Raw genomic sequence first — 27,329 nt, 5'->3', positions numbered from 1 at the left:
CCCCCCACCTCACATGATACCACAGTGCCCAGGGCAGCCGCCCCTCCTGCCCACCCCTTGTCCCGGCCCTGCATCTACCGGTGCTTTCAGCAGAACTTCCAAGCCATCAAATGGCTGGTGTTGTAACTGATCACATGTGCGGCACCATGGCAACTGCATATCAGAGAGAGGCCAAGATGGCAGCCTCCTTGGCTGTAAAGGAGAGGAGGGTTTAGTTCCGCTTTAAGATCTGGCACCACAATTTGCTTGCTTGTACCTGTAAACGTGCGGCCAAGATTCCCCAAACCCAGCAGCTCCCAGGAAGCAAGGCCCTGACTTTTCTCTGACCTGGAAACTCTTAGGCCTCATACACACTGGATGTTTATAACGCTGCTTCTAGGGGCATCTGGCATTTTGTTTTCCGCCTCTAAAAGCCCCTGTTATCCCATGTGTCCATACACACATAGGCGTTTAGAGGAGTTTGAAGGCTGAGAAAACACTGCCAGTGCATCCAGGAGCAGCAACGTTTTGGCAGAAAACACGATTGACACCTGTAAACGCGTGTTAATGCTGGGAACGTTTACAGATAGAGATAGTCCGCAACTCCTTGCTTGCTCTTTAAAATTTTCAAAATTTTTTATGGTCCACTACAACCAGGTCCACAAGGCTGGAACACGTTTACATTTGCTGTCTGATACTGTGTCTTTTATGGAGAACCAATACATTTTTAAGATTTTAAAGAACAAGCAAGACTATCTCTTTTCATGCCTTTCCGCACCCGGCAACTCTAAAAACTCCCTCATTTTATTGGGTAGTACCGTGTTTCCCCAAAAATAAGACCTGGGCTTATATTAATTTTGGGTACAAAAAAAAAACACTGGGGCTTATTTTCAGGGGATGTCTTATCTTTGAGGGAGGGGCCACTGATGTCAGCCCCACTCTGAGCACTGCAGAGGGAGGGGCCGAGATCCCCGCTGGCGTCAGCCCCGCTCCGAGCACTGCCAAGGAAAGGGTCAAGATCCCTGCTGACGTCAGCCCCGCTCCAAACACTACAGAGGGAGGGGCCGAGATCCCTGCTGACGTCAGCCCTGCTCCGAGCACTACAGAGGGAGGGGCCGAGATCCCCGCTGGCGTCAGCCCCGCTCCGAGCACTACAGAGGGAGGGGCCGAGATCCCCGCTGGCGTCAGCCCCGCTCCGAGCACTACAGAGGGAGGGGCCGAGATCCCCGTTGACGTCAGCCACGCTCCGAACACTGCAAAAGAAAGGGCCGAGATCCCCGCTGGCGTCAGCCCCACTCCAAACACTACAGAGGGAGGGGCCGAGATCCCCGCTGACGTCAGCCCCGCTCCGAGCACTACAGAGGGAGGGGCCAAGATCCCCGTTGACGTCAGCCACGCTCCGAACACTGCAAAAGAAAGGGCCGAGATCCCCGCTGGCGTCAGCCCCACTCCAAACACTACAGAGGGAGGGGCCGAGATCCCCGCTGACATCAACCCCGCTCTGAGCACTACAGAGGGAGGGGCCAAGATACCCGCTGACGTCAGCCCCGCTCCAAGCACTGCCAAGGAAAGGGCCAAGATCTATGCTAACGTCTGCCCTGCTTCGAGCACTATGGAGGGGGGGGCGAGATCCCCGCTGACGTCAGCCCCGCTCTGAGCACTACAGAGGGAGGGGTCGAGATCCCCGCTGATGTCAGCCCGCTCCGAGCACAGCAGGAAGAAGGGCCGCTGGGAAAGGGCCGAGATCCCCGCTGATGTCAGCCCCGCTCCGAGCACTACAGAGGGAGGGGTCGAGATCCCCGCTGATGTCAGCCCGCTCCGAGCACAGCAGGAAGAAGGGCCGCTGGGAAAGGGCCGAGATCCCCGCTGATGTCAGCCCCGCTCCGAGCACTACAGAGGGAGGGGCCACTGATGTCAGCCGGGAGGAGAGGAGAAGATCTCCAGCGTTTCACGTGAGCGCCCAGCGGCGCTGTAAATAAGGTATTTTTCAACTATAAAGTTACAAAAAGAGACACACTGGACATTATATAATCTTTTTACAAAACGCATTATATATTTTTACAGGGACTTTACTAGGTCTTATTTTCAGGGTAGGGCTTATTTTCGGGGAAACACGGTAGCACCCCAACCTCTGCTTTATTTTATGGCGTTTAGCGCTTGACCTTTAATTCATTTCAATGTCCAAAATAAATTGTTATTCTGGCCAATGAAATGAATTAACACCCAAGCGATTGACGCACCTAAGCGCACCTAAACGCATTACACGCATTTTTTTCTACCAAAACACCGTTTGACAGGAGGATTGGCTTCTAAGAAAATGTCCAGTGTGTATGAGGCCTTATCCGTCCTTCACCACCTCACTATCAAAGGAGCATTTCTTTATTGCTTGGGAATGCTCCCAATTGGATGGCAAGGGCGAGGGGGGTTGTCGGTGCTCCAGATCCAAGGTGTGGCTTGGTAAGTGCAGTGCCAGGCTAGTAGTCACTGCCTCTTAGTGCTGCTGTTGACAATTCACTGACAGGTTCCCTTTAAACTGAGGAATTTGTGCCGCTCACTTCAGCTCTCTACCTTCACTCTCATTCTAGAAGCCTATTAGGGCACTTCCAATGTTTGCCTCTAGCGCAGAGATGACCAACCTTGGCACCCCAGATGTTTTGGAACTACATTTCCCATGATGCTCCACTACACTGCAGAGTGCATGAGCATCATGGGAAATGTAGTTCCAAAACATCTGGGGTGCCAAGGCTCGCCATCACTGCCCCTAGAGCAACACAGCTGGTGTGCAGGGGATGGACATAAAGGAGGAGTACAGAGATTACACAGAGCAGAAACTAGGAGAATTATTAGCACATGCACTGAACTGGGGGCTTTCCTGGAGTGATAATCTAACAGAGAAATCAAATTACAGGGGATCTTACCTCTGATTTTGGATCGTGTGCGTGTCCTATTATCATCATGGTCTACATTCATCTGAAACGAGATATTTCCAGGAAGTGACGTCAGCAGATTTTATAATATAATTCACATTTACGGTGGTAGAATCACAATGCAGAAGTTGGTTTTGAACTCCAGGCACATAAAAGCACACCAATCAATGCAGCCCTGTATTCATCCATGCATCAATAAATGTTGTTTCTCAATGCAAACAGTGTCTGTCCCTAAGTTGCAGTGCCCTGTACAGCACAGCTCGGAGCAAGGGATTGAGAAGCAGCACAAGCAGCTAATCAGGAATGCTGCAGCGCTGATATGCTGCGAAAAAGCACGCTGGTAGAAGTGGAGAGCAAAGCGATGAGCTCATCAGTCTGCTGCTTTTCCTTTGACTGTCCAATCACAGGATGGGGGAGCGACATGGCCTCTAAGTGTCACCCTAACAGACATGGCTGTGCATTGTGGCAGAGCTGTGTAAATCTCAAGGACTGGATGGCAGGTAAAAGAGCGCTCTTATATGTATTTAATTTGTGTAATTTAGTTAATTTCATCATTATTTATGATACAAAGTGTTTTATCAAACTAAATGCCATCTGGTTGGTGTTTGCATCTACATCAATGAACAATACAGCGGCCTTGCCTCTGATAAATTAAAGCAGTAAAATACCAGACTGGGTTTTAATTTTACAGATATTTTTAATTTAATATATATTTTATGACATAAACCCCAAGGCTCCCTTCACAAATAAATGGGCTGTTTGTGTGGAGCCAGGAGAGGGCATCTAAGCTCCAGCAGTGAACAGAAGTGACTCCATATTGTTCTCTCCGGGGAACGGCCATGAACCGCTGCTTTGTATAGTGTTTGCATAGCAGGAAGAGTTCTTTCAATTTTTTTTTTTCAGCTCAGATTGCTCTCTGGGATGTTCCATTTCCTGGGAACAAAAAAGCCCCAGGCCAGATCTGCTTTCTAATTATTTTGCGTGTGTGTCCTATAGCACACTCTCTGATCTGGGCTCAACGCTCCCTCTGTTAATAAGTGCAGCAGACAGCCAGGTTTGTTTAATGATGTAAAGTGCAGTAACCAATAGCAGTTAAGTGATTGGTTTTTAAGGAATACTGAACTTCCTGGGCCTGCACACCTACTGTGCTCATTACAAGAGGCTACCACCATCCTTGTTCTGACTTCACAGGTATGTACACCGGCTGTATCTATTACAAGGAGTCCCCACCATCTCAGCACTCAGTTCCTGGGTCTTCACACCTCCTGTGCATATTATGAGAGGCTACCACCATCCTTATGCTGAGTTACCAGGTCTGTACACCTGCTGTGCCCATTATGAAGGGTTCCCACTATCCCTGTAGTGAGATACTGGGTCTGTAGACCTGCTGTGCCCATTATGAAGGGTTCCCAGTATCCCTGTGCTGAATTCCACGGTCTGTACACCTGCTGTGCCCATTATGAAGGGTTCCCACCATCCCTGTGCTGAGTTCCTAGGTCGGCACACCTGCTGTGCACATTATGAAGGGTTCCCACTATCCTCGTGCTGAGTTCCAAGATCTGTACACCTGATGTGCCCATTATGAGTGGTTCCCATTATCCCCATGCTGAGTTCCACGGTCTGTACACCTGCTGTGCCCATTATGAAGGGTTCCCACTATCCCTGTACTGAGTTCCTAGGTCTGTACACCTGCTGTGCCCATTTACAGTGGTTCCCACCATCTCTGCATATGTTCCCAGGTCTGCATGTTCACTGTGCCCATTATGAGGGGTTCTCATCATCCCTGCAGGATTTAATTATTTATTGTATATTATGGAAAATCTAACAAGAGGAGCTAAGAGACACAAAGGAGGGTGAGGATACACAAAACTCCCTTTTGGACAGGAGCAGAACCAGGATTTGTAGGATTTATAGCACAAATAATAAAGCCAGGGCCTGATTCACCACATAGGAAAAAATATCACTTTTTTGGGTGGACTGACTGTTTAAGCAAGCCCATGAGTCTGTATGGAAATGTGAGGATTCATTCACACTTCAGAGTTTTAAAAAAACACAATCTGGAATCGCTGTATTCGAGCGTTATATAAATATTAATAATGTTTCAGATCTCTTTAGCTTCGGTTTAGAAAGGGCTGGGGGTGTAAGTGGGGCCTAACTGCTGAGGGGTTTAAGTAAATCCAGTGTGGCATTTTCTTTATTAAACTTAAAGGAAACGGCATTATAAGTGAATCGACTGGAAAAATCTAGGCTTGATGCCGGGGTAATTAGGTTTCTATAGATCTTCACGTATCGGAGTCCAATAATACCAATTAGTGTTGGAATTTCAAAGCATCCTTGGTTTTATTTGTATTTATAGACCATGTGACTGTGGCTGCCTAAGCTGGGGGTTCAGGAACAGCTTCTTGTTCTTTTTATAAAGATAATATTGGGATCTTGTAATGTTGACATTTTACCTGCTGATCGTGTGAAGCTGAAATGCAACAGACAGGGCCACTTCAAAAATAGGTCAGCTTTCATATTGCCTTTAAAGGAAAACCCAGAATTGAGGTTTCTTAGTGAGCAAAGTTGATGTTTGGAGGAGCTGCTGTTGGGTAGAAATGTATTGTGCGATGGCTGTTGTGTTTCTGGAAGACCCAGAAGCTGAAATTGTAAGTACCGGCTTAAACTGCACGTCCTTTTTATCCTTCTTCTGGATACACTGAGAAGAATTTGGAACCTATGTCAGGTTTCTACAGCTATGCAGGGCTCTGTTAGAGCGATTTCCCGTGACTTGCTGTCCTGGTGACAAAGGGATTTACCAGACAGGTGGTGACAGAAACCATTGTCACCGTCAAGTGTGGATATTAAGAACCGGTAGAAACCCAACAGAGGTTGAAATAGTTCCCCACTTTACCCAAAACAAAAAAAAAAAAAGTTTTGACATACAGTTTAAATGTAAATTCTCAAAGGTTTGATAAAGTCCCTTTTTTCTTCCCAACAGTGACTTCAAAAAACAGAATCGTTCCGTAGATTACTGAATTCTGTTCTCCTCCTGGAATCTCCCTATAAGGAGCGGTCCTCTTAAAACTCCAGTCACGTGAGCGACTCAGAGGCATGTTTTATTTTGATGGTATTCCCTCTGGGGGTGTCTTCCCTGCCACTTCATTTAAATATCCCTGACAGTGGGCCTATTGTTAAGGCCATTCAGAAGACAAACACACAGCAGTGGCTTCCTGATCGGCTGACACAAAGGATTCCAAAGCTGTCTCACTCCCAATGACATTAGCGTGGCTGCGTGTGTTTGTGTGTGCGTGCATTCATTTGTGTTTATTGCAGGACAGGCAGTGCCCTCAGAATCATGTTCATTAATGGTTCACTATCTGACCTTCCCTTATTTTTGAGGGACTGTCCCTAATTTTTAAAGTAATAGGACAATAAAGAACAACTTTGAACACCAGAAGTGCTCAATATTAAATACATAGAATTTCCAACTTACTGGAAAATCTTTATAAAACAAAAGTCCCTTCTGCACTCTCCTCCCATGGGCAGATAGATGTCTTGCTGCCCATTGTTCTTGGTGAGACACCTCCTGTCTATGGGCAACCTTCATCTGTTTTTGCAACCAGTGAATATTTAGTGACAGGTCCTTGTGAGTAAAATTATCAACCAATCATGAATGGGACAAGACTGGTTCATGAAGGGACCAAGACTGGTTAATGAAGGGGGCCAAGACTGGCCAATGAATGGGCCAAGACTGGTCAAAAAAGAAGCCAAGGCTGGCCAATGAAGGGGCCAGGACTGGTCAATGAAGAAGCCAAGAATGGCAAATGAAGGGGCCAGGACTGGTTAATGAATGGGTCAAGACTGGTCAAGGAAGGGGCCAAGACTGGCCAATGAATAGGTCAAGATTGGCAAATGAACCGGTCAAGACTGGCCAATGAATGGGTCAAGACTGGCCAATAAATGGGTCAAGACAAGCCAACGAATGAGTCAAGACTGGCCATTGAATGGGCTATAACTGGCCAATATACGGGAGAAGACTCACCAATAAATAGGCCAATACCGGCCAATGAATGTGTCAAGACTGGCCTATGAGTGGGTTCTGGACTCTTACCTTGGACTCTCGGCTGGTTAGTCTTGGTGTTGTGAGACAGCTGTTGATTTTCTCCCCACGGGTCCACCTTTGGTTCAGAAGCTCACCTCGGAATTCATTTTCTGAGATAAAAAAACAAAGAAAAGGTGATATTAGCAAACAAAGGCTCAACCGCAGCAGTATTGTCACCAACTAAATTTTTAAAGCAAGTAAACAGGTGGCCTTGACAAGTTGTAAAACATCTTTAAAATTCTAGTTGAAGGTGACCAACTACAACTAGCTGTACCATGACCTGGATAAAAGAGAACGTTTACAGGCTCAACATTTTATATGTACAATATATAAATCAGCTATTTTCCACTACAAACAGAATATTGGTAGGAATGTTGATGGAACAATACTTGTCAAACAAAACTTCAGCACTAATAAAATGAACACCAGTAAAGTTTCTAGACAGATATACTGTATATTGGGCACTTAAAGTTTAGAAGAAAGAGACAAAAAAGGACAAGTCCATTAGGTTGTCAGGTGTAAAGGATAGTCTTTTATTATACGTTGTAAGTATATGACACTTAAAGCACATATAATATTTTACAGTGGCAATACTAATATTGGAAATCCTAAAACGAGGTAATTTATTCTAACCATAACTGGGTCTGCACCACAGAAACTAACGTTTTGAGAGATCACCAATGGCAGCCCACATATTTCCCTTGTGAAAGGTTTTACTTAACCCTTCAAACGCTAAAATGCAATTGGGGCGCAAGGTTATCCACATGTGTATGATGGAATCTACCCTGCTGTCTATTATACGCAGACATCTGCAGTGCACATGGCTGTCTGAATACCCAAACAGTGACTGCATATGAGTGGTTAAGCTGACCAGTTGGTGTCGACAGGGCCAACTGCAGCTCAAAGATTGGCCTGATTCAGCAAAACTCAGCAGGAATATGGGTCATGTATGGCCAGCTTAACCACTTCAGTTCCAGAAAGGTTTTATCCCACTTCATGACCAGGCCATTGTTATCTATTCGGCACTGTGCTACTTTATCTGGCAATTGCGCGGTCATGCAACACTGTACCCAAATAAAAGTTAGATAATTATTATTGTCTCAAAAAGAGCTTTCTTTTGGTGGTGGTTGATCACCTCTGGGCTTTTTTATATTTTGCAACATGAATGACCAAAAATTCAGAAAAAAAAGAAAACAATATTTTTTACTTTCTGCTATAAAACATATCCAATAAAAAGCATAGCCAATATGTATTCTGCTACATGTCTTTGGTACAAAAAATCCCAATAAGTGGATATTGATTGGTTTGTGCAAAAGTTATAGTCTCTATAAACTATGGGATATATACTGGAACATTTTTTTATACTAGTAATGGTGCCATTTAGTATATATATACTTATAGTGGGATAGTGATAGTGTGTTCCTGGGGAGACCAGATATAGTGAATCCATGCTCCTGGGGAGACTGGATATAGTGAATGCAGGCTCCTGAAGGAGACCAGATATAGTGAATGCAGGGTCATGGGGAGACCAGATATAGTGAATGCAGGCTCCTGGGGAGACTGGATATAGTGAATGCAGGCTCCTGGGGGGACCAGATATAGTGAATGCAGGCTCCTGAGGAGACCAGATATAGTGAATGCAGGGTCATGGGGAGACCAGATATAGTGAATGCAGGCTCCTGGGGAGACTGGATATAGTGAATGCAGGCCCCTAGGGAGACCGGATATAGTGAATGCAGGCTCCTGAAGGAGACCAGATATAGTGAATGCAGGGTCATGGGGAGACCAGATATAGTGAATGCAGGCTCCTGGGGAGACTGGATATAGTGAATGCAGGCTCCTAGGGAGACCGGATATAGTGAATGCTGGCTCCTGAAGGAGACCAGATATAGTGAATGCAGGGTCATGGGGAGACCAGATATAGTGAATGCAGGGTCCTGGGGAGACCGGATATAGTGAATGCAGGCTCCTGGGGAGACTGGATATAGTGAATGCAGGCTCCAAGGGAGACCGGATATAGTGAATGCAGGCTCCTGAAGGAGCCCAGATATAGTGAATGCAGGGTCCTGGGGAGACCGGATATAGTGAATGCAGGGTCCTGGGGAGACCAGATATAGTTAATGCAGGCTCCTGAAGGAGAGCAGATATAGTGAATGCAGGGTCCTGGGGAGACCGGATATAGTGAATGCAGGGTCCTGGGTTAAGTAACACTTTAAGTTGTAGTGACTGCATTCTCTAACACATAGGCATGCATACAGGGGAGACCCAACTGTGCATGTTTACGCCAAGAAAAACATCTTCGGATGGTCAGATTGAGTGATTATGAAAAAGTCTTTAACAGAAAGCCGCTTATATTGTTTTGCGACCTTTATATCTTAAAATGGGAGCTTAATATAATCCGCAGCCAAAAGCACTGCATTGATGGCTATAAAGAGAAATGGGAATTGACTGCAGGGCTGCGGTGCTGCAAGGCAAGATGGCGAATAACTCTAGCCTCAGAGAACTTCATCAACAGCAGTTATTTTAGAGAATGTTGAGGGCTATGCACCTGTCATTGTGAAAGAACCACAAGTACAAGCATGCCCTGGGCTGCGGGGGCCTCTTTAAGCCTGCATGTAGCGTGTAAAGAGCTGTGGATTTTTACGGTGATCTCATTTGCCAGCTTGCCTTGATAGGAATGGATAGATCACAGAGCGGCGGTGGGGTGAGGGGCTACACTATTATATTGCTTTTCCCTCCCTCCTTCGCTCTCTCTTTTGCATTCGCTGTAATGAATTTCGCCTGCAGTAAAAATGGCATTTTATCCTTCCTCCAACCAGGCCCACAATGCCCTCTCCCTTCTCTCATTTGCTCTCCAGCTAATGTTTGTTGCGTGTCGAGCGATCACAACATGCCAGTCACGAAGGAGCGAGCGCCGGCGTTCTGGCGGTTTTAATGCTAATTGTGAATATTTGCTGCTGACAAACACGAAGGACAGATGACTGACAGCTGCGCTCCCCGACAGGCGCTGGCAAACCTCGGAGAGGAGCAGGTGGAGATGTGCCGCCTGTTTATCAAACGCAATGTTCAAATCTCTACAGTGCCGCCGAATCATTATCTGGGGTTGATGTTCTATTAAGCTCCAGCCAAACGGTTAGCTAGCGGGAGCGCAGATATGGGGATTGTTTACCTGACAAAGGATTTGTAATGTGAAGCGTTCAGTTTTGTGATCGCCGCCCCACCTCCCACCACTGCTGCGCTACAAAGCAATTCCCAGCTCCAGTGCCACTGCCCCGCCTCCCTGTGAACTTCATCACACTGGTTACGCCCACTAGGAGCCTTCTAGCTTCTGTAAACCCCGCACTGCAAGCCTGATATCACTTTTTAGCTGGCATGTATACTAGAGGCTGCTAGAGATCACATATAGTGAATGCAGGGTCCTGGGGGGGGGCCAGATACAGTGAATGCCGGGTCCTGGGAGGACCAGATATAGTGAATGCAGGGTCCTGGGGGGGGCCAGATACAGTGAATGCCGGGTCCTGGGAGGACCAGATATAGTGAATGCAGGGTCCTGGGGGGGCCAGATACAGTGAATGCCGGGTCCTGGGGGAACCAGATATAGTGAATGCAGAGTCCTGGGGAGACCGTATATAGTGAATGCAGGGTCCTAGGGATACCAGATATAGTGAATGCAGGGTCCTGGGGGGACCAGATATAGTGAATGCAGGGTCCTGGGGGGACCAGATATAGTGAATGCAGTGTCCTGGGGGACCAGATATAGTGAATGCAGGGTCATGGGGGAACCAGATATAGTGAATGCAGGGTCCTGGGGGCACCAGATATAGTGAATGCAGGGTCCTGGGGGGAGGACCAGATATAGTGAATGCAGTGTTCTGGGGGACCAGATATAGTGAATGCAGGGTCCTGGGGGCACCAGATATAGTGAATGCAGGGTCCTGGGGGACCAGATATAGTGAATGTAGGGTCCTGGGGGGACCAGATATAGTGAATGCAGGGTCATGGGGGAACCAAATATCGTGAATGCAGGGTCCTGGGGGCACCAGATATAGTGAATGCAGGGTGCTGGGGAGACCAGATATAGTGAATGCAGGGTCCTGGGGGGACCAGATATAGTGAATGCAGTGTCCTGGGGGACCAGATATAGTGAATGCAGGGTCCTGGGGAGACCAGATATAGTGAATGCAGGGTCCTGGGGGGACCAGATATAGTGAATGCAGTGTCCTGGGGGACCAGATATAGTGAATGCAGGGTCCTGGGGGGACCAGATATAGTGAATGCAGGGTCCTGGGGGGACCAGATATAGTGAATGCAGTGTCCTGGGGGACCAGATATAGTGAATGCAGGGTCCTGGGGGGACCAGATATAGTGAATGCAGGGTCATGGGGGAACCAGATATAGTGAATGCAGGGTCCTGGGGGCACCAGATATAGTGAATGCAGGGTCCTGGGGGGAGGACCAGATATAGTGAATGCAGTGTTCTGGGGGACCAGATATAGTGAATGCAGGGTCCTGGGGGCACCAGATATAGTGAATGCAGGGTCCTGGGGGACCAGATATGGTGAATGTAGGGTCCTGGGGGGACCAGATATAGTGAATGCAGGGTCATGGGAGAACCAAATATCGTGAATGCAGGGTCCTGGGGGCACCAGATATAGTGAATGCAGGGTGCTGTGGAGACCAGATATAGTGAATGCAGGGTGCTGGGGAGACCAGATATAGTGAATGCAGGGTCCTGGGTTTAGTAACACTTTAAGTTGTAGTGATTGTACTCTCTAACACATAGGCATGCATACAGGGGTGACCCAACTGTGCATGTTTATGCCAAGAAAAACATCTTCGGATGTCAGATTGAGTGGTTATGAAAAAGTCTTTAACATAAAGCAGCTTATATTGTTTTGCTACCTTTATATCTTAAAATGGGAGCTTAATATAATCCACAGCGGTGCCAGCACCGGCCTTCTAAAAATGCTAACTTGCCTGGCTGTCTTTTTTTTTATCAATGCTTGCTGGGTCACTGATCAAGCACAAGTCAGAATGAAGTTAGAACTCGGGTAGTGGTTAGGGGAGTGGTAAAACCCTGTGGTTGAGACACACTTTTAACACCCTCCAACTGCTACCCCCTTTAGCTGCAGAGCCAGCGGCTGGGGGTGTACAAATTCCACGGCTGCGGTGCTTTGCTTTGTGGCCACGGCAGGAATTATACCCCCTGTCACTTATAGTACCCATCAAATGCAACCCATTCAAGTGAATGGGGCCGCTCTGCAAGCACCCCACAACCGCGTGCAATGCACACAGTTGCTGCAAGCTATTGTGGAGATCAAGGGGTTAAGCAGGTGTGTGTGTGTGTGTGTGGGGGGGGGGTTAGAAGATACAATGCTTCCTCACTGCCTGTCAAAATCTCTCTGAAGAGCGTTCCAAATGCAGATCGCTCTTCAGAGAGCAAAGCAAGTGTGAACAGGCCAGTTTACACTAGCGTTAGCCTTCTATAGAGCAATCTGTGGTGGATTACTCTTCAGGGTGCGCTTGCTAGGTGGTAAGAAGGTGTTATGTCGCCTCCTCACTGCCATTTTTAACCCCTAAAAACCCACACCACCCTTTGCAGCGTGGCCCCAATCAGGTAAATGTGTCATGCTTAGTGGCCAGCAACAGGAGGATCGTTTTTGCTGTATGTTAAGCATTGCAGCTGCAGAATGCCTCCACCCCGTCCGCTGCCGTTGTAGCTTAAGGAAGAACGGGGGGGGGGGGGGGGGGTGAAAGGTAAAAAACAGTAAATCAGTTGAAGGTCATTTTAATTTGATCGATCGTGTAGTTTGATTATTTTAACCTCCTGTACATGAGAAAAATACAAAAAAAATGCAACAGACGATAGCAATATCGCGATCACAAACATTTTGCACTGACTAATATAACCTGTAGGATCTGGTTGGCCTTCCCTATGACAATTGTTTTAAATACAAGCCATCGTGTAAAGTGCGGGACAATTACAATCTAAGCAATATCAAATCTCAAGTGACGGCCAACGACCGACTCCCCAAAAGCAAACGACTGAAGACTAGAACTGACTGCCGTTCTTTTACATATTCAAACCTGTCCATAGCTAGAACAGAGACATTGTCCATCAGTATAATGAAATAAGCCCCACCGCCTGCCACTAACCGGAGAACAAGTCCTTTTTTACGCTCTCTAAGCTGCGCTACCAGTGTGTAAGAGCCATAAAGTGATCGTAAAGCAAATATCCTGCGGATAAAAGGATTCTTCATCAGCCTGCGGGTGGGCGGCAGAATCTGTGAATGAAAAATTTACAGCGCCTTCCAACTTGCAGAGATTGGTAGTAATGTTTACATTTTTCATATGCTGCCGAAGATAATTCATGGAACACAAGCGAGGGTGACAGCCGCCCTAGGAAAGCAGGCGCACTTACTCATAGCTGCATTCGTTGGCAGGGAAATCAGCAAAGATATCTCTCTACGATGGCTTGTATTGTTCTAAGTGCTAAAGTGGGAAGGTGTAGCACTCGCTGTGTAGCATTGCTATATAACATGGCAGCACTCTGGTCATTTAGCAGCACTCTGATCACATGGCAGCATTCCGGTCACATGACAGTGCTCTGATTATTTAGCAGCACTCTGGTAATTTAACAGCATCAATCTGGTCACTTGGTAGCACTCTGATTATTTGCCAGCACTCTGGTCATTTAGCAGCACTCTGGTCACTTAACAGCACTCTGGTCACTTGGTAGCAGTCTGATTATTTGCCAGCACTCTGGTCATTTAGCAGCACTCTGGTCACTTAACAGCACTCTGGTCACTTGGTAGCACTCTGGTCACTTGGCAGCACTCTGGTCACTTGGCAGCACTCTGGTCACTTGGCAGCACTCTGGTCACTTGGCAGCACTCTGGTCACATGGTAGCACTCTGGTCACTTGGCAGCACTCTGGTCACTTGGCAGCACTCTGGTCATTTAGCAACACTCTGGTCACTTGGCAGCACTCTGGTCACTTGGTAGCACTCTGATTATTTGCCAGCACTCTGGTCATTTAGCAGCACTCTGGTCACTTAACAGCACTCTGGTCATTTGGTAGCACTCTGATTATTTGCCAGCACTCTGGTCATTTAGCAGCACTCTGGTCACTTAACAGCACTCTGGTCACTTGGTAGCACTCTGGTCACTTGGCAGCACTCTGGTCACTTGGCAGCACTCTGGTCACATGGTAGCACTCTGGTCAATTGGCAGCACTCTGGTCACTTGGCAGCACTCTGGTCACTTGGCAGAACTGTGGTCACTTGGAAGCACTCTGGTCATTTAGCAACACTCTGGTCTATTGGCAGCACTCTGGACACATGGCAGCACTCTGATTATTTAGCAGCACTCTGCTCATTTAAAAGCAATCTGGTCACATGGCAGCACTCTGGTCATTTAGCAATACTCTGGTCACTTGGCAGCACTCTGGACACATGGCAGCACTCTGGACACTTGGCAGCACTCTGGTCATTTACTGGCACTCTGGTTAGTTGACAGCATTCTAGGTGTCTAACAGCATTCTGGTCATGCGGCAGCACTCTGCTAATATTGGGCATTCTGGAGAAATGCTATCCTTCTATTATGATCATTTGATTTGCCAACATGACACTGTCTTTAGTAGTCTGACATCCTGGCGGCACTTCTGTATCAATAGCTGGAGCTGCACTGGTCACCTGACATAGTCAGGGGTAACATGGCACTGATTTTGGCTCTCTTCTGTCTCCGAAGTTGGGGATATTCTGCCTGCCAGCCCATAAGCTTATTCCTGAAGCCAATCAATTTCCTACAGAAACAAGTGTTGTCACCAAGGCACAAAAAAAGCATTTTATGCTACTCAGGATCAAGACTTTCACACCATCACATGTGCCATCTTAACATTTCCACCATCTGTTTAATCGGAACCCTGAAGAAGGGGGAGTTTGTCCCCTGAAACTCGTTGGCTGTTTTGTGCTTTTACTGCTATAAACCAATTTATATCATTAAAAGATTTTGGACCCTTGGTCGTAGCTTTGGCACTCTTATTAGACTGTACACACCAAGGCAGAATATGGCCACCACAACAGCCCAAGGGCATATACAAAACACTCATTGCCATATATTTAGTAGTCATTCCTATGGGGACTCATGTCTCTTTGATGACACACTGGGAGAAGGAGCTAATTAAAGATAGTGCTGGTTAAAAATGACTCCGCGGCTTGCAAACAGTTACATCATCAGAGGTGTTTTAAGAACTGGTATGATTAAGCTCTTTCACTGGCATTACTCAAATAACTCCTTTGTTCCTCTTTCATCAAGAAGAGCTGTCACTGGTGCCAGCTCTAAACTTTTTACATACAAAAAGAGAAGGAGGGCGCACCGACCTTGTGCGTTACCAAAGATAACGTTTATTTAAAAAATATAACAAGAATTATATTCACAAACGAGCTTTAAAACAAGGCTTATCGATACAGCAATTATGACCAGTATCTCTAGACGCCTGCAAACCTGGACCAGATATTTGGAGGACCCAGATGGCATCACAAACGGCTTACGCGTTACGAGGGAGAACCCTCTTCCTCAGAGCCACAGCTCTAAACTTTTACCAATCTCCCCATAGAGAATCTATACTGGGAAATCACTAAAAGCAATGTAAATAATAACTCTACCTTGCTATTTACTAAAAAGCTTTATATAGAATGAGCTTTAGGTAGGGAAGTCCTAAGGCACATCACAAGTCTGCTCCTTCAAAGGGTCTCCTAACTATTTAACCTTAGTTGCCCCACACGGTTTAAAGACTTGGCCTTGCACCCTCTGGACCATTCTTATTTGCCTTGACTTTGAAGAGCCCCAACAGTACATATGTGTGCAGTCTTTCTGGGTGGCACCTGAATCCCAAAACTCCCATGCCACCCTCATTGGCAGTACAGCAGGTCCAACCCTCCTATACACACTATGCCAAACCTATAGATCCCTGTTTTACACAGGCTGTGTGCCAAGGGCCAATGCCATGAATATACTAAATGAATGCGAATATACGGTACGAAATGAATCCAAATATATGAAACGAATCCAAATATAAAGAAACAAATCCAAATATACAATACGAATCCAAATATAAGAAACAAATCCATATATATGAAACAAATCCAAATATACGTAACTAATCCTAATATACAAAACAAATTCGATTATACGAAACAAATCTTAATATACAAAACGAATCCAAATATACGAAACGAATTTGAATATACGTAAGGAATCCTAATATACAAAACAAATCCAAATATACAAAACTAATTTGAATATACGTAACGAATCCTAATATACAAAACAAATCCAAATGTACGAAACAAATCTCAATATACAAAACAAATCCAAATTTACGAAACTAATCTCAATATACAAAACAAATCCAAATTTACGAAACTAATTTGAATATACAAAAGGAATTTGAATTTACTAAATGAATGCGAATATATAGTACGAAATGAATCCAAATAGAAGAAATAAATCCATATATATGAAACAAATCCAAATATACGTAACTAATCCTAATATACAAAACAAATCCAAATATATGAAACAAATTCGAATATACGTAACGAATCCTAATATACAAAACAAATCCAGATATACGAAACAGATTATACAAAACAAATGTTAATATACAAAACACATCCAATTATATGAAACGAATTTGAATATACGTTATGAATACTAATATACAAAACAAATCCAAATATACAAAACAGATCCAAATATACAAAACGGATCCTAATAGACGAAACAAATCCAAATATACGTAACGAATCCGAATATACGAAACAAATCCAAATATACATAACGAATCCGAATATACAAAAGGAATTTGAATATACTAAATGAATGCGAATATACGGTTCAAAATGAATCCAAATATATGAAACAAATCCGAATAAAAGAAACAAATCCGAATATACAATACGAATCCAAATATAAGAAACAAATGCATATATATGAAACAAATCCAAATATATGTAACTAATCCTAATATACAAAACAAATCCAAATATACAAAACAAATCCAAATATACAAAACAAATTAGATTATACGAAACAAATCTTAATATACAAAACAAATACAAATATACTAAACTAATTTGAATATATGTAAAGAAACCTAATATACAAAAAAAAAAAACAAATATACAAAACAATTCCAAATATATGTAACGAATCCAAATATACGAAACAAATCCAAGTATACTTAACCTCCCTGGCGGTATGATTATTTCGGATTTTAGGTGCTGAAAGCGGTACAATTATTTTGCATGGAAATTTGGCGTTTTATATTGTAGGTCTGTAAATCTTAACAATAACACACTTAAATCTGTCCAAACCAGAGTCTAGTAGATATCCCGGGTATGATAAAGTTTGAAACACAAAAACATAAATTATAATATAATAAATAAAAATAAATAATTTAAAAAAATTAAAAAAAATAGTAATAAAATAAATTTCCCCACAATTCACTATCGCTCAATTCTGCAAGTGTTCTAATTTACTATCGCTGTTTTCTAGCTGGTCTAAAGCCACGTTTGACGTAAAGGGACACTTTTTGGTTGCTATGGACAATCTCCAGTTTCCAGGCAGAAAGAACAGTGTATATCATGTAAAACTGCATGCAGGGCATGGGCCAGAGCACTGGGGACAAAAGGGATGTGAAATCATTTCATACAGTACTGTAATCTGTAAGATTACAGTACTGTATGTGTTATGATTTTGACATTTTTTTTAATTTGCCGCCAGGCTCCGCCCCCGTGCGTCGCGCCGCTCGCAGGGAACGGAGCCTGGCACGGAGAGGCTTCGGAGGAGGACGGAGTCCTCGGACACTGCGGGTGACATCGCAGGATCCCGGGGACAAGGTAAGTAACGCCGCCCCAGGATTCTGCAATGCGATCCCGAGTGTGGCTCGGGGTTACCGCTAATGGTACTGAATTTTAACCCCGAGCCACACTCTGGAAAACCGCCAGGGAGGCTACCAAATTTGAATGTATAAAACTTTTTAACATAAGGTATATGACGAAACGAAACGATTAACTTAACGAATGAATGGGAAATAAAAGGTAACAGATTTTTCCGCCGGTCACATCTCTAATTCCCAATGCTGGGCAGATATAAAAACACACATTAATGAAGTTCTGTATTCATTAATACTTCATTAAATTTGTTTTTCAAATGCCAGCTGTGTAAGTACCTGAGTTTGACCTGATATCAGACTCAGTCCCAAGTCAGCTGACTTTAGACAAGGAGAGAAGAAAGAGCACAAGGAGCCAATCAGTTGTACTTAGTGCCAACAGGGAGTATGCTGATAGGAGGAGAGAGCAGGGTGACAGAGAGATGAGCTCTTATTGGTCTGCTGCTTCTCCTTTCATTGTCCAGTCACAGGCGGTGGGGGGGGGGGGAACAAGGCCTGGAAGTGTTACCTAACTGAAGCAGAGAAAAAAACTGGTTTGCTGCCCTGCCAGACAGGTTTGTGCTGTGTAAATCTCAGGACTGGATGGGCAGGAATTTGCATACTGTAAAACAGCTCCCATATATGCATTTAATTTGTGTGTTGAGCTGTTTGCCTGGAGTCCAGCTTTGATAAACGCATGATAATGCAGAATAGTGCATTTGTGTGATGCTAACGGACTTCGATAAGTGGACATAGTAATAATATACACATTAATGTCAGTCTTTATGGAATCCCAACTACAAATCGGAGTTGTCCACTCCAAATTCACGCTGAATCACAGGACAAACAGCCAACCAGAAACTGTATAAGGTTCTAAACTGTATACCAATTGAGCTGAGAGCAGCATCAATGCATCACCATTTGTACCGCAGCTAAGCCGCGTGAGGGCTCTTTATTAATCATCACTGTGCTGAAATAGATTCTCTCAGTCACTCTGCCTGTGCATACATCCAACCCACTCCCAGAATATATTTTCCACACTTGCTTGTTCTATTATTATTCTGCAGCCAGCGAAAAACCGAGAAAGAGTGAAAAAAAAAAATGGATGCAGGGAGGCGTGAAAGAGCCAATGGGAAGGGGGTTGCATTACAATCTAGCGCAATGTAATAATAAATGATGGCATCATATATGCCTGCCCACTTCCTGGATGATATTTGTGGCTGGCGGACAAATTGAGAGAAAGATGCATTGTTAGCAGGCAGGGAGGGGGGATATAAAACAGTTTTTTTTTTTTTCATCTCCATTTCAGCGTTATTGAAAAACTGGCCTTTTACAGGATTTCTGCTCTAGCCGATTCCGAGAACTGGACAAGGAGTCGCGTTTAATGGGGGGATAAATAGGAGAACTCTGTTTTAAAGGCTGCTGATTTTCAGGTTGGGTTCAAAGGATGTATTTATTACTGATAATTGAAAAAGCTATACAGAAGAGGGGGGAATTCACCTAGAGGAGGGGGGAAATATACCTACATTGGAACTTGGACGACATCAAAATGTGATAATAATTAAACTACAGAGCTGGAGGAGACAGGTAAAGTCCTGCTCACGGGCACAGTCATTTTCCTGTGCACAGCTGGCTCCCTTTCCTGTTTTCTACATAGAAAACATTGCTAAAAAGTGGTTTGAGAGGTCAGACTTAAAGTATATCTAAAGTCAAAACTTTTTTTTTCTTTCATTCCACCATGAAGAAAACAATAGCCATGGAGCTATACCCTTCCTGATTGGTTAATTTTCAGGGGACGCTTGATTACCACTGCTCCACTGGACCACCAACTGATCCAACCAATAGAGGTGACACTAGACCACCATCTGATCCAACCAATAGAGGTGACACTGGACCACCATCTGATCCAACCAATAGAGGTGACACTGGACCACCATCTGATCTAACCAATAGAGGTGACACTGGACCACCATCTGATCCAACAAATAGAGGTGACACTGGACCACCATCTGATCCAACCAATAGAGGTCACACTGGACCACCATCTGATCCAACCAATAGAGGTGACACTGAACTACCATCTGATCCAACCAATAGAGGTCACACTGGACCACCATCTGTTCCAACCAATAGAGGTCACGCTGGACCACCATCTGATCCAACCAGTAGAGGTCACACTGGACCACCATCTGATCCAACCAATAGAGATCACGCTGGACCACCATCCGATCCAGCCTGTCTGTTTTTTATTTGCCTTCTGTTTCCCATTGGGGATTTCCCTTCACTTCCTGTCCTGTAGACACAACAGGAAGTAAGAAGAAATTTCACAAATGTGAAGGAAATCTCTTCTTAATTGTCACTGGAACAAGTGTCCTCATTGAAAGATTTCCCCTCTTTTGCTGTTCTGGTGACAACTCAAAACATTGGATTCCCTGTCGCTTGTGACTGTGGCCACCAGAACAACTAGAGGGGATGACACAGACAGCAATAACAACCTGACAGGGCTCCTAACTGCTCACCTCTCTATCCAAAACTATGTGAAAAGTTCTGTCTTTATATACACTTTAATGCAAACATGCCAATACAATATGGAAGCTGACATTGCAAGAGAATTGTTTTTCCAAAGTGAGCAGAGTAGACATGGACCTGTAATCCACCCGCTCTGTTTTGATCCTGCTGATTACGGAGTACACCCCGGGTGAAAGGGTTCTTACATTGGTGGTCAGTGTAGAAGTGACCCTTTATGTTGGTGGTCAGTGTAGAAGTGACCCTTTATGGTGGTGGTAAGAGTAGAAGTGACCCCTTACATTGGTGGTCAATGAAGAAGTGACCCCTTACATTGATGGTCTTTTTAAATGTGACCCCTTATATTGGTGATCAGTGTAGGAAGATCAATCTACCATTGCTCTCCTCTCAGAGAATCTTGTGAGGAACCCCAGGATTCCCTGGAACTCTGGTTTAGAAAAGCTAATGTAATCTGAGAACTTTGGCGCACAGCGTAGCCAATCCGACATTACGTAGAGGAACTGGGTCACCTTCAGGTGTGCTCAGGGCCTGTACACGTCCCTCGCTCTTCGTCTCTGGGAAATACAGTGACATGAGAAGTATGTTATCCGCAGAGTGAGGGGGGAGGAGGTGGGGACAGGATGAGAAACAAAAGCTTCAGCAGCAGGTTGAGAACTGAGAATCGAGCAGGTGGGTCAAGTGGTTCTTATCTGCTGTCACTCTACGCCTCGGTAACCAGGGAATAGGAAGCAGACGTTAACAATCCATCTGTCCTCGGTTGACAAAGTGAAGGTGGCAAGAGGAGAGTTCATACTACTGGGAGGATAAGGATACTCCCTTGGATGTTGTTAGAGGCCCCTCTTGGTTGTTGGTGCCACACCTCTTCTACCTACATTGCTCCCATCTCCCGGAGGCATTGCCTGCCCATCTGTCACACTGAACATAGGAGAAGCAGAAGAAAGATTGTCTTTATACCACATGACTCAGATGTAAAAGTACTCAAAGATGGTAGAATTCTCATTTCAGTTTCATTAACAATATGTCAAACAGTTTGTTACATTTTACAAGTCCACCAGAAGTCTAAGTTGTCTGTTGCCTACCGCTGTACTTTTTGGGTTGCTTCACCCAAGAATTTTATCCAGAGGTATCAGGGCCTGAGATACCCTTTGGTTTACTTATTCTCTTAAACAGTATGTCGAGCCAAGAACTTTTTTCTTAGTTTTAGATAGGGTGGAAAAGTATTAGAACCCCATCTGGGTTTTTACTGCTTTCTGGTGCCCCATTAGAGAGATTCCCCTCAGTTTCTATACGACTGACAACGGTTTCACCAGACAGGAAGTGAGGGGAAATCTTCAAGAGGGACACGGACATAAAGATCTGACAGGGTTTCTAGACTTCTCCTATTCTAGTTCTGGTTTGTGTTACTGTCACTTCCTGTCTGGTAATAGGCTGTCAGCAGGACCGGAAGTGATGGGAAATCTCTCTAACGAAGCCTTGGATAGCAGTAGAAATCTGATAGTAGTTCTACCTTTCCTTGAACTAAGATAAAAGTTTCGGCTGGATTTAAGGTAACCCTGTCCCTTTATCAAGCACATGCATCTCCAGCCAAAATTTTATTCGTTATGGATAGAGTGAAGCAGGGGTAGGTTTTATTTCCTCTCACTGGTGATTCGGGTGTCAGTGTCACAGGAAGTAATAGGAAATCTCCAAGAAGGATACGATCAGCAATAAAAGGAGGTTCTCAGTAAAGTATGGAGTCACACTTTAATTTCTCCCACCCATTCAACACTTTCGTAACTGATTCCAGCCCGCAGAACTGGTTGAAATTTATCATAATCCTAGTCAAACATAATTGATCATTGCTAGATTTGATCAGAATACTGAAATAATCATTTAGTCAAATGGGAGGAAGTATGGTATTAATATTGCTGACCTACCCTTCCGACTAGAACCCCATATGTCACGCTGATCCGAAGGCTTACTTTTTCAGTTTCTGACCTTGAACAAGCATACGGAGTAGGGTTGCCACTTGTCCGACATTCACCAGGGCAATCCAGGTTTTGAATCATGTGTTCGGGTATTAGTCCACCTGAAAGCCGGACACAATATTCAGACAGGAATGTGGCTTGGGACAGGGCCTGACAAGAGAATGGGGGGGCACTATGTGCGCCACATTACTATTCTCTTTGAAGTGTCCATAGGTGTCCCAGGTCTGTTACAATCCTATAGTATATACTAAAAAAAAAAAAAAAAAAAATCTAAATCGTTCGGGTTTGGCTTGAAGAAAAAGTTGCAACCCTAATACAGTCCTGAGTTTCCTGGTCTACACACTTGTTCCAGGTGAGGAACTCACAAAATACTAAAGCCGATGACATCCAGGCAAGTAGCATTTTTAGAGGTAGTCCACCAATGTCAAGCCTCCAAACTTTCACAATACAGAGAAATACAAAATTAAAACAAAATGTAGACTGTATAAATCATTACATTTGCACTCTCCTTTGTATATTTTGCTACACATACAACCTACAAATCTTCGACCCCGTGTTTTTAGCATCACTACCTCGTGGGTGGTAAAAACTATTTTGGCTGCTCAGCGCGAGAAGATTGTTCCAAGTGCAAATGTCCGAAGTCTAAACTTACAAATGCTTGAAATTAGTCTTAAGGTGGACCTTATGGGCCTCATTTACATGGGTGTACTATAGCATACGAGGGCCATGTTTGCCCGCACAGGGATGCACAGGTGACCCCGTGAATCCCCATGCAAGTAGTCCCTTTCAAGTCAATTGGGACACAGTGGTTGCATGGACAGCCATTGCTCCCAATAAAATGGCGGTGTGGGTGCACATCCCCAAATGCAGACAGTATGGGCTCGGTTTACTAAAAATGGAGAGTGCAAAATCTGGTGCAGCTCTGCATAGAAACCAATCAGCTTCCAGGTTTTATTGTCAAAGCTTAATTGAACAAGATTAAGTTGGATGCTGATTGGTTACCATGCACAGCTGGACCAGATTTTGCACTCTCCAGTTTTAGTAAATCAACCTCTATGCGTTCGGGATCATGCCCCCACATGGCTGCCAAATTGGGAGCAGCGGCTGTGTCCATGCAACCACTGCGTCCCAAAAGAAATGAATCGAACTGCCTGCATGGGTCTGCATGGAACGTCTTTGCATCCCCATGCAGGCAAACATGGCCCTCGCATGGGTGCACGCTATGACATGTCTATGTGAACAAGGCCAAAGTCACTTTACTAGTTTGCATGGATATATTTCTGACCCGTCACTATATTCAGCTGGTGTAATCAGTCTGCTGCAGGTAGGAGGAAGCATTTCTCCTTTCCCCCAGTGATCCATTAGACTGTACAATGTAACATGGTAGGAAGTCGCAAGGTTAGAGCACCTCATATCGCAACCACTGTGTGTTTTGTCATGATGTAATGGGATGCGAGCCACACGTAGGTCATAGGGAGCCCATATTCCATCTGCTTAGGAATTAATCAATAATCCATCAATCACTGGTGGCTTTAGCAGCGCCATTGAGTTACATTAACACCCATCCACAGAATCAGAATTGTAAAGGATCTCAAGAACTGTGACTTGTATGAGGATAGTCAAATGTCTTCTGATCATGAATGATATAAGATGTGTTTCTTTTCTTTATATAGTGCTATCCACATACATGCAGTGAAAAGATCACCACCAACAGCATCAAATTTCCAGTTCGCTGTTTAGTTATTGCAACCAGCGCCAGTTTTTTGAGACACCTCCTAAAAAAAAAAAAAAGAAGACATTTTTGTTGCATCGTGCCCATGATAATATCCTGGATAGTTCAGCTATTTCTTTAGCACAAATACCTGCGTAAACATGGGCTAAATGTCGCTAGCCTCCGTTGCCGGTCTCCATCTTGTTTCCTTTTTTTTTTTTTTTTCCCTCATTACTTTGCCTGTGATTTAGCATCTGAACCCTTTCACATTTAGCAATAACCAAATGCAAGCTGTGTACTTTAATCTTCCAAACACAGGCGCACCGCTGTGAAAATCATACACACGCGGCTCCCCCTGAATCGCGTGCCCCCATCCTTTTCCATTTATATGCAAATGCCGACCTTTCACCCCAGCTGGCTATGCACAAGAATATTCCTAAAAATGCAAATAAAAGCGTGCAGTCATTTTCACACTGCTGGAAGGTTTTATTCCCCAGTGTGCGAGTGAGAGGCCGGGCGTAGTGGCCGGGCGTAGTGGCCGGAGTAATTATATTCTGTGTATCGAGCTGGGGGTTTTACAACAGCCGCTGAGGAACTGCAAGTTCCAGCATGACAAGCCAGACAGTTTTCACTCGGACATAGAAAAAAGTAAAGGGATAATCAGATTGGTTGATTGGCGTCAAGGGCGCTTTCAGTCATGGGGCCCTGTGTGTTGCCCATACCAACCAGAATCCACTTCAAGATCTTACACGCAGTCATTTTCACATTGCTAGAAGATTTTATCCCCAGAGAGAGAGAGAGAAGCCTGGTGTAGTGGCCGAAGTAATTATATGCTATTTATCTAGCTGAGTATCTACAATGGTCACTGAGGAAAAACAAGTACCGTCATGACATGCCAGCTAGACTGCTTTGTAAACATCAATAATCGGATTTATTGATTGGCGTTAAGGGTGCTTCCTGTCTTGAGACACAGTGTGTTGTCCTATAAACAACCAGGCCTTACTCCAATAAAGAGTTCTTATTCCTAAATGCAGTGTCCCATGGCAACCAGCACCAGCCTCAAGGCCTTACTCTTGTAAAGAGTTCTTAGATGCAGCACCCAATAGCAACCAGAATCCTTCTCAAGGCCTTACTTCTATAAAAAACCTCTAAGATACAGTGTCTCATAGCAACCATAATCCTTCTCAAGGCCTTACTCCTATAAAAAGTTCTTAGATGCAGTGTCCCGTAGCAACCAGAATCCTTCTCAAGGCCTTCCTCTCGTAAAAAGTTCTTAGATGCAGTGCCTCATAGCAACCAGAATCCCCCCTCAGGGCCTTACTCCTATAAAAAGTTCTTAGATGCAGTGTCACATAGCAACCAGAATCCCCTAAGGCAGTGATGGTGAACCTTGGCACCCCAGATGTTTTGGAACTACATTTTCCATGATGCTTATGCACTCTGCAGTGTAGCTGAGCATCATGGGAAATGTAGTTCCAAAACATCTGGAGTGCCAAGGTTCGCCATCACTGCCCTAAGGCCTTCCTCCCTTAAAGAGGTCTTGGATGCAGTGCCCCATAGCAACCAGAATCCTTCTCAAGGCCTTACTCCTATAAAAACCTCTGAGATACAGTGTCCCATAGCAACCAGAATCCCCCTCAAGTTTTTGCTCCTATAAAAAGTTCTTAGATGCAGTGCCCCGTAGCAACCAGAATCCTTCTGAAGGCCTTCCTCTCGTAAAGAGTTCTTAGATGCAGTGCCTCATAGCAACCAGAATCCCCCCTCAAGGCCTTACTCCTATAAAAAGTTCTTAGATGCAATGTCACATAGCAACCAGAATCCCCTAAGGCCTTCCTCCCTTAAAGAGGTCTTAGATGCAGTGCCCCATAGCAACCAGAATCCTTATCAAGGCCTTACTCCTATAAAAACCTCTTAGATACAGTGTCCCATAGCGACCAGAATCCTTTTTAAGGCCTTCCTCTTGTAAAGAGTTCTTAGATGCAGTGCCTCATAGCAACCAGAATCCCCCCTCAAGGCCTTACTCCTATAAAAAGTTCTCAGATGCAGTGCCACATAGCAACCAGAATCCTTCTCAAGGCCTTCCTCTCATAAAGGGTTCTTAGATGCAGTGCCTCATAGCAACCAGAATCCCCCCTCAAGGCCTTACTACTATAAAAAGTTCTTAGATGCAATGCCCCATAGCAACCAGAATCCCCCTCAAAGTCTTCCTCCCGTAAAGAGTTTTTAGATGCAGTGCCCCATAGCATCCAGGATCCCGCTCAAGGCCTTACTCAGCAAATTATTCTTAGATGCAGCTCCTTATTACAACCAGACAGAATCAAACCCTTTTCAGACCAGGACAGTTCAGGTTCTGATTGATTGCTGCAGGCTATGGGCATGTAATTAGCACCTGAAAACTCTAAATAAAGCCAATGCATTTTCAATCCGATACTAAAAAATTAACAAGTGGAATCGGAAGGGTATACTGTGGCCAACATACAAGATCTCTAGACTAAGAATGCCTGAAGAAGAACTCTTCTTGTTGACCAAATCACCCAATTAGATTTTCTCTTTCATAGTTTAAGTGGGAATGGTTCTTCTTGGTTGTTGAAGGAGGTAAGAAATAAAAACTGCTGTCCCTTTAGACCCCTTTGAGATCTGAAAATATTATAAAGTGTGGTCCATCTTCACTGATATCACACTCTAGGTGGCCATTTTGTTTGCATAGCCAACTTTCATCAGCATGAACTGTATGTAAACCTCTAGAAGGAGAAACTGGCCTCATGATGAGCACATGGGGGTTCAAGGTGCCTCGGAAAGGTTACAAAAATTCTGGCAGGATGCCACTCAATCAGTGAACGCCGAGCCAGCTCACTGAATGGACGCAGAGGCAACTTAAGTGTCAGCCACACGTTCTGACAGAATAGATCATAAAGCATTTCAGTGAGCAAAATGGCTACCTCAAATCTGTGGAGGTCTAAAAAAAAAATAAAAGTCACAACCTGACTGGACATACTGTATATTCAGGCTTCTCTGAGGCAGTCAGCACTAGCCATGCTAATAAGACTTCTTCCATTGGCCACCAGAAGAGACCTTTTCTTAGTTAAGTAACCGTACTTTGCGCGCTGTTATTGCCCTGCCCTTACGGGATAAGCCCCACAAGTGTCCAATTATTTGCAAGCTAATATTATGATTTCCATAGCAAAACCTTGCAAGTGAT

The 27,329-nt window shown here is 44.6% G+C and overlaps 1 protein-coding gene across 2 annotated transcripts in view; it reads right to left on the bottom strand.

Moving 5' to 3' along the window:
- The window catches only part of MYT1 (myelin transcription factor 1), a 94,243-nt gene that overhangs the window by 49,276 nt on the left and 17,638 nt on the right, over positions 1 to 27,329 (bottom strand). For both annotated transcript variants that reach the window (XM_073607427.1, XM_073607428.1), the window contains exons 2-3: positions 7,000 to 7,100; positions 2,898 to 2,949 (exon numbers count right to left, since the gene is read on the bottom strand). In XM_073607427.1, the coding sequence (XP_073463528.1) occupies positions 2,898 to 2,949 (52 nt within the window). In that variant the 5' untranslated portion in view covers positions 7,000 to 7,100. The remainder of the gene's footprint in view (positions 1 to 2,897; positions 2,950 to 6,999; positions 7,101 to 27,329) is intronic.

This window comes from Aquarana catesbeiana, linkage group LG12 (genome assembly GCF_042186555.1).
Source record: "Aquarana catesbeiana isolate 2022-GZ linkage group LG12, ASM4218655v1, whole genome shotgun sequence".
NCBI classification, from domain to species: Eukaryota; Metazoa; Chordata; class Amphibia; order Anura; family Ranidae; genus Aquarana; species Aquarana catesbeiana.
The sequence above is the reverse complement of the archived record's forward strand: the minus strand, read 5'-3'. Positions and strand labels throughout refer to the sequence as shown.